General features: G+C 39.7%; 2 protein-coding genes across 7 annotated transcripts; both read left to right on the forward strand.

The window, feature by feature from the left end:
- Positions 1-911: 911 nt before the first annotated feature.
- On the forward strand, positions 912-3,107 carry LOC117634780 (probable disease resistance protein At5g45490). 5 transcript variants are annotated; one of them, XM_034368996.1, is made up of 3 exons: positions 912-932; positions 1,134-1,263; positions 1,342-3,063. In XM_034368996.1, the coding sequence occupies exon 3, from the start codon at positions 1,407-1,409 to the stop codon at positions 2,580-2,582; it is 1,176 nt and encodes a 391-aa protein (XP_034224887.1). In that variant the 5' UTR covers positions 912-932; positions 1,134-1,263; positions 1,342-1,406; the 3' UTR covers positions 2,583-3,063. The 5 variants fall into 5 exon arrangements, with proteins under 5 accessions (XP_034224887.1, XP_034224889.1, XP_034224890.1 ...); XM_034368998.1 differs by lacking the exon at positions 912-932 and having other exon boundaries at positions 1,122-1,263; positions 1,342-1,492; positions 1,558-3,107; XM_034368999.1 differs by lacking the exon at positions 912-932 and having other exon boundaries at positions 1,122-1,263; positions 1,342-1,492; positions 1,614-3,106.
- Positions 3,108-3,245: 138 nt separating this feature from the next.
- LOC117634970 (disease resistance RPP13-like protein 4) lies at positions 3,246-6,971 on the forward strand. 2 transcript variants are annotated; one of them, XM_034369271.1, is made up of 2 exons: positions 3,246-3,862; positions 4,528-6,971. In XM_034369271.1, the coding sequence occupies exon 2, from the start codon at positions 4,529-4,531 to the stop codon at positions 6,671-6,673; it is 2,145 nt and encodes a 714-aa protein (XP_034225162.1). In that variant the 5' UTR covers positions 3,246-3,862; position 4,528; the 3' UTR covers positions 6,674-6,971. The 2 variants fall into 2 exon arrangements, with proteins under 2 accessions (XP_034225162.1, XP_034225163.1); XM_034369272.1 differs by lacking the exon at positions 3,246-3,862 and adding an exon at positions 3,895-3,978.
- Positions 6,972-8,213: the final 1,242 nt, after the last annotated feature.

Genomic DNA, 8,213 nt, shown 5'->3' on the forward strand with positions numbered 1-8,213 from the left:
TTGTGACAACAGTCTCATCTTCACCTTCCAGAAATCATAATTTCCACCTCCAAAGATTGGGAGAATAGAGTAGGAAAGTGATGGACCTTCTTTGGCTCCTGATGACATCTTCTAGAATTGATTTCAACGCCCAGATATGATCGAACGAATATGAGGTGCTGGAAATATGAGTTGCTTCAGCAGAGCTCTTTGTATTCTGATTCACTTAGCTTCTATTTACAATGATAAGCTCAAAGGCTTTTTAAAAAGAGAAGGAATATTCTAGAGAATACTTCCTAGAGAACCTAAAAGACATTGCATAGAAACTCCACCAAATTAATTAAAGATAGCTACAACTGCTGCAATAAATAGAGATATTCTAGAAAATGAAGGAAGTGCATTAATTCCAACAGATTTATGGACAAGGAAGTCGCATTCCGGGTATTTGGTGCAGCAGTAGCTAGGGCCAATCACAGGTTCTCTGCACACCCTGAGCAAAAAGCCAGCCCACCATGTTTTTCTTTCTGCTCTTCCTTGAACATCAGTGGATGCTTGTGACTGATCAAATGTTCAATTTCCATTTTTCTGTCTTTTTTCCATCAATGGGTGCAACAAACAAACAAACAACAAGTTATATTGTATAATTAAACAGGACAGACTTTTTTAGTTAAATTAAGTAATTTCATTTAATTTTCCAAAGTCTTCATCTATACCTTAGAGAGACAAAACAAGGCAAATAAAATATATACAGAACAGAGTAGAGTTTTCATACCAGAAAAAACGGATCAGCAATAGATGTTAAGTACTTGGCGCCATGGCTGCAGACTGCAGAACTCAAAGTAAAAGATGAGAGAGAGAGAGAGAGAGAGAGAGAGAGAGATAATGTAGAAGTGGCTGATGATGCTATAGCAACAAGAACGAGAACCAGTTACCGGTTTAGCAGGTGAACCCAAGTGTGTGTTTCATTCTTTTCTCAAATATTAAATTTAATAGCTTTCTAAATAAAAAAATTTAATAATCATAACGATCTTTGAATATTTTTTTATTTTTTACTTATGACAATAAAATCAATTTCATTTATAAGATATTTTACAACACTGCCGCAATTATATTTCCTCAGAAAGTTTATTTCATTTATGGGATATTTTACATAGACTTCACAGTTGACTCCTAGAATGGCTGAGAAGTGGTCGTTCCAGATGAACTCAATCAACAGGAAAGCGGACTCTCGCTAGTCCTTTGCACAGCTTGGTTCTTCAGTTTCCAGTCCACCGAAGCCATCAGGTTTTTCCTCTGTCTTTCTTCTTTATCCTTCAGAATTGTGTACTTATTACACCCTCACCTCTGGGTTTTGTGCAGCAGAGAGCTGCAGTTGCTGTTACAAGTTCGAATAAACAACAGAGAGTTGCAGAGAGAGAGAGAGTACTATGGCTCAAGAAATTGAACATTATCTAATGGAACAATTCAAGAAAGTTCTTGATGGGAAAGACAAAAGTATCTCCAAAATTCCCAGGTACAACCAATTTCAAGAAATAAAGTCTTTGCTTGTAGACATTTTCAGCTCATTCTCCCCTGTAGATTCATCCATCAGGGACAAGCTTTACTACCTCAACAATGTTGTCACTGAGTGCCAGATGCTAACAAGAAAACACGGTTTCAATTCTCCTGAGGAGCTACTCACCATTAACAGAATCAGGAGGGAGTTAAATAAGATCAAGAGGGAACTCAAGGCTACGAAAGATAAACTACAACCTAACAATGGTGTTTCAAGCTCACAGGACACGGAGACAAGCTCACGGGACACAGAGATTTCGAGGTGGACTACTCATGTAGTAGATGATTCCAAGGTTTATGGATTTGATGATAATGTGGTGTCCATGGAAAAGTTGCTTCTTGAAAAAGAAAGTCATGATCGGTTCAAGGCAGTAGGCATTGTTGGTAGGGAAGGGATAGGCAAAACAACACTTTGCCAATTGATATTCAACAAACCAGAGGTGAAAAACAACTTCCTTCCAAGGATCTGGGTGTGCATGGCCAGACACCCGGATGACGATGAGGATCCAAAACTAGCAATTGTGAAAAGAATGTTGGTGCAGCTTGGAGTTGAAAAGAAAATGGTCAGTTTCATTTTTAATGAGAAGCGTGGCCTCGAAGGACTGCTATGTGCTCTTCACCTGCAATTGGTGGGGAAGAGGTATCTGATTGTGCTTGATGATGCTAGGGAGACTGACACATGGTACGGAAAGTTGGATTCTTGTCTGACTAGTGATAAGAAATGGGACGATGGGTTTGCATTCGGATTGCCAAAAGGGAATGGGGGTAGAGTCATAGTCACAAGTAGGAATGAAGAACTAGCAAAGATGATGGTTGGAGAAGAAAATATACATCGCCTTTTGCCGCTTTCAGACCCTGAAAGCTGCTGGAAAATATTCGAAGACGCAGTTGAGGATGATCCGAATCCGAATCTATCCTATCCCTCAGACTTGGAAGATCTGAAGTTGGAAATCAATCAAAAATGTGGGGGCCTTCCATTAGCAGCAAAAATGATGGGACAGGCAATGCATGAACAAGTTCCGAAGTATTCCACGCAGTGGAATCCATAGGTATTAATATTAGTAATCTAATGCTTCCCAATTGTATTTTGCTTTCGAAATCTATCAGGTTTTGATCTATTAATCTAGAAATATATCATCATAATTAAGAGATCAACTTTGATCCTGCACTCATGTTAAATAAGTTTGTAATTTTTCATAGTTAACTTATATCCAATGTTGAAAAGCATGCACTTTGCAAAATTTACCTGATTTATATGGAAACTGAAAAGCTGAACCCTTTTGGCGACTTCAAACAAAGCACCAAAAAGACCTTAATTTGCCTGACACTGATTGCTCTGCTTCCATACTGAAAGCAGTAGGTTGTGATTCTTATTTAGTATTATTTTTTTGGTTTTTTGTTTTGCTTCTAATGTTGAAATTAGACAAATTCTAAATTGAATTAAAGGGTAAAACTCAAATAATAAATTGAGAATCTTGGGAAATGCTTGAAAGGGAAGGTATCTTACGCATGCCAACTCCTTTGAACAAGTTTAAGTGTTTAACTCTCTTTTCCATGCTACTGGTAGAGTTGGTTTGGAATGTAGGATGGGTTCATGATCATATACTGCAATCTTTGTCAACCATATCTTCATGGACTTTCTACAGTCAACACCTCCAGCTTGGCGAGAACATTTACAAAATGCCTAACAATTACATGAGACAAAATCCATTCCCATGGTTCTCCCCATTTCAGTCTCATATGGTTGGCCTTCTCATTAGTTAGAGGTCAAAAATGGCTTCCTCCCTGGATCACTCACGTGAATCGTGAAGAAGTGTATATGACTCGACCACCAGGTTCCGTTGACCCTAATCGTACATCCTCATATATTTGTAAACTCCACAAAGAGATTTACAGCTTAAAGCAAGCACCATGTGCATGGTTTCACCGCTTTAGCTCTTTCATCATCACCTATGGTTTTCTTGAAAGCAAGCCCGATGCTTCCAGGTTCACCTTTCACCGAGATTCTCAAGTTATGATTCTTCTCATATACGTTGATGCGATATTCATCTCACAGGTAACACGCCTTCTCTGGTTCATTCCTCTACTCACACATGGGTGAAGGAGTTTTGAAATTAAAGATCTTCCACAAAGTGATGCATATCTTCTGTATGATATTTCCATGATTGTCCTTTAAAGTTGATGTACATCTTCCTCCCCAAGTATCCATTCATCCAGTCATTGGTGAAGGCCCCCACCAGTCCTAAGCCCCACATGAAAAGCAGCCTCAACAAAGAGGGAGTAAAACTCACTCTCTCAGCAAAGAATTGATGCTTTCGTACTTTTAAAGGTAATGGGTTAATTTTTTATATATATTTATTAATTTTGTTGGTTCTAAATCACTGTGATTGGATTTGAAACATTCTGTTACAATTTGAAGAACATCAAGGCCTCCTGAACTCAAGAGTAAGTTGTTTGCTTCTGTTTCTTTTGTTGAAATTATTTTCAATTATATAATTCCTGTGTCAGCTAAAGCTAACTGCTTACCATTTCTTGCAATGTACGGAAAATACATCATTCTGTTATTATTTGTGGATAATTTTGGTGCTAAATGCCCTATGAGTGAATTATTTATTGCTGTTTGTAGAAGCAAATATCTCGTTACCATGTTGACAGTATAATTGTTAATTTATGGATGACGATGTTTAGGAAATGGTCGGTTTTAATGTATATAGGACAATAGCTTAACTATGAACAGAAAACTTTTGAAAGAGTGACAGAGTAATTTTATTTGAATGGAGGAGACAAGGTACAAAAGCCTATTTATAGGACATAGTCGGTTAGTTTATTATATTATTTTATACTAAAGCATACTTTGATCTCATGATACTTTGGATTCCGGTTTGCTCATTCCCCATTATTCTAAATTTTTCTATATTATTCCATTTGACAATAATCAAAATTTCAATTCCATTTGACATATGTTCACTCTGGATTTCGTTTGTTTACTTGAAGCATGTCTGCGTCTACTCTCAAATCCAACAAAAACTGCTTTGGGAACATCAGAGGAGACATCATTCCCACTCTGATTAACCACCTCAACAAAGCCAGAGACTCCCTCTCCGACGATGAGAAGGACATGGCTACTCAAATCGAAATGCTATGCAAAGACCTCACTTACATTAAGCACGCTTTGACCGGACTCGAGAATTTTGAAGAAAGGGCTAGTGATCTTTTCGAGATTCTCCTAAAACCGCAACACAGTCTCGATGCCCCAACACAGACTCCCATCCATGAGTCCAAATTTCTGGAGGAGAAGCTTCGGGTGCACAGTAAGGTAATCATGAAACTAAAACTCCTAATTCCGTCTCCTCACAAATTGCTGTTGAACAAGGACAACCCTTTGGTTCTGGCCGACATTGGCAAAGAGCCTGATAGCCTGCCTGACTTACATTTAAGTAAGGTGTTTAAGGATAGCCCGGCTCTTAAAGAATTTCGGGTTGTTTATAATAGTCTTAGTGTTATTACAAAGCTCTGTTTGTTATGTTTCGCTGCTATTCCTGCCAATGAGGCTATAAAGAAGAGGGTTTTGGTACATTGGTGGGTTGGAGAAGGGTTTGTGAACCCTCCTGTTGATGGAGAAAAGACAGTGGAGGAAATTGCTGATGGTATATCTCAAGAGTTAACCAAGAAGGGCTGCATTGAACCTGTTTATAAGAAACGGAGATCGGTTGTGCACAGTTTTAAAATGCACCATCTTATTCGTTCTGCTGTAATTGTGATTGCCAAAGAGGTGAGATTCTTTAATTTTGATGATAAAGGGAATCCCACAGCCAATTTTTCATCGCATTCTTATCGGGCTTGTTTGGTTTATCGGGTGAAGGGCTCTCGTCATCTGATGGAGAAGATGGCAAATAAACCACATGATTTGGATCAAAATATGGCAAATAGACCACATGATTTAGATCAAAATATGGAAAATAGACCACATGATTTAGATTCAAAAATGCTGCAGACCGTATTCAATGTGAATGAGTCTTATCCAGATTTTTCCAATGTGCTGCAGACCGTATTCAATGTGAATGAGTCTTATCCAGATTTTTCCAATGTGGACTGGTCTAAGTTGAGGAATCTGAAGGTTCTTCATCTTGGAAGGTGGCACAGTAGGGCTAAGCATCACATTGAAGTAGAAGACATTGAATTCTTAAGAGAGTTGATCCATTTGAGAATTTTAAGTCTGCAAGGAATATCTATGATTATGAAACTTCCTGATTCAGTATGCAAGCTTCTTAGTTTGAGGATCTTGGATCTTGGAGCATGTCCGAATTTAGAGCTACTTCCAGAGACAATAGGCTCACTTAAGAATCTCACACACTTGGATATGTCTGAGTGTTACTTGCTGGAGCGCATGCCTAAGGGGATTGCCTTCCTTTCAGAACTCCAAGTTCTTAAAGGATTCGTAGTTGGTGTTCATGATAAGAATGTTACTTCATGTACTTTTCATGATTTGTCAGCACTGAAGAAGTTGAGGAAATTGTCAATCCACACAAGTAGGGCGGATTTTCCCCTAGAAGATGAGCTCATTGTTTTACAACAATTTGGACGGCTTCGAAAGCTAACGATAGAATGGGGACGGTTATACCCCCCAGCCACCACTCAGGATAAAGGCCAGCCAGATAATGTTGCTGCTCAACCCACGACAACAAGCACTAAACACAATGCTGCACCACAGACAGCAACACAACCAACTATCACAAAAAATCATTTGTTCAGTAAACTGCCAGCATTCAGAAGGGCGCTTAGGTCGACTGCTACCTTGGCGCTTAGGTCGACTGTTACCTTGAATCAGGAATTCGATCTAGAGAAACTGGACCTGCAGTGCTACCCTCAGAAGACAGCACCCAGTTGGTTGAGACCTGGATATCTTAAGAGCCTAAAGAAACTCTACATTAGAGGTGGGCAACTCCGAAATCTTGGTGAAGTTCAGGAGAACGACAAGTGGGCAGTTGAGACACTGCGATTGAAGTTCTTGAGTGAACTAGAGATGGATTGGAAAGAAATCCCAATTTCATTTCCTGACTTGATTTACTTGGAGAAATTTAGATGTCCTAGGCTCACTTTCTTCCCATGCGATGAGAGTGGAGTATGGCTGAAGCCCTGAAATGGAACAATGGAATCAAAGCTACGGGAAATCTTGGTATGATGCATTCACACCATTCAGCTCAAGTGATCACAATATTGAACAAGGTTTATCTAATAATATACACTAATTTTGTTGGCAAGATATCCTAGTCATATTAGGATATTTCTTTCTTATTCTATTAGGATTTTATTTATTTCCTTTTTGTATAGATATTATGTAATTGGGTTTTGTCTTATTTCCTAGTATAACCCTATTAGGGTTTGTAACCTTGTATTATAAATACGTCCTTTCAGAGAATGAAATATATCTGAAAATATTCTACCCATATTGTTTGACTTGGCATCAGAGCCTAGTTTCTGGTGACTTGTGTGTGTTGTGCACACTCGTGTTCTACTGTGTGCCCTAATTTCTTTTAGGATTCTTGTGTCCGTGCCTGTGCTGTGTTTGTCGTATCTACTTCATGTTGTTTTTTTTTTGGCTGATATCATGGGTGATGATTCCAAAATCGTGGTGAGTGCTAGTGCGTCTGCAACAAAAGAGGAACGTCCCTCGCGTGATTACTCTACCCCGATTACTTCTGACAAATTGGATGGCTCCAATTATGCCTCTTGGTCTTGTGGTGCGCGTATTACAATTACTAGTCATCGTCTGGCAAGTTGGATCAATGGGAAGAAGTCTGCTCCATCTTCAAATTCTGCTGCCTATGCCGAATGGGAAGAAGATAATTTCCTGGTGCAGTCATGGCTTCTCAATTCCATGACTAAGCCAGTTCGTGCCTTGTTTGAACATGGTACTACTGCTTATGATATCTGGGAGGCCGCCCGGAAGACCTATACTGTGACTCATAATAGTTCACATCTGTTTCAACTTCAGCCACAGTCCATCCTTACGTGTCAGAATGGTGAATCTGTCAAAGTGTTCTATAAAAAAACTCCATGCTATCTGGCAAGAGATTGATTGTCTGCGTCCACATGAATATAGTTGTGCAGATGATGGGGCTCGTCGTCTGAAAGAACTTGAAGTCGATCGAGTTTATGATTTTCTTGGAGGACTTGATCCACCATATGATGGTGTCCGTAGCTGTATCCTTGCTCTTAGTCATGTCCATCCCCCTCTCGAGGCCTATGCCATAGTCATGGAGGAAGACACCCGTCAGTCCGCTATGCTTGGATGAGGTTCCATGGCCCTCAAAGTAGACCCCGCACGTCAAAGGTCGGTCGCCCAGTACGACTCAAATGGTCACTCTTCATCCAGAAAATTTTCTCCTTCTGTTGGGTCGCGTCCTACTACTCTACCCCTAGCCCTCTTAACGATCCTCCTAAATGCCGTCATTGTAATAGGAATCACTATTCTGAGAAGTGCTTTAAGGAGCATGGTTACCCCAATTGGTTTGCTGACTACAAAGCTCTTATGTACGGTCCCAAGGCCGCATGCACTATGACTCAAGATGCGACCCGTCCTCCGGCCCCATCTGCAAATCTGTGTGCTTCTGATACCATGCTAGGTATGGGCTTCAATACTTGGATAATTGACACAGGTGCTTCTGATCATATGGCTT

This window comes from Prunus dulcis, chromosome 7, assembly GCF_902201215.1.
Source record: "Prunus dulcis chromosome 7, ALMONDv2, whole genome shotgun sequence".
NCBI lineage: Eukaryota > Viridiplantae > Streptophyta > Magnoliopsida > Rosales > Rosaceae > Prunus > Prunus dulcis.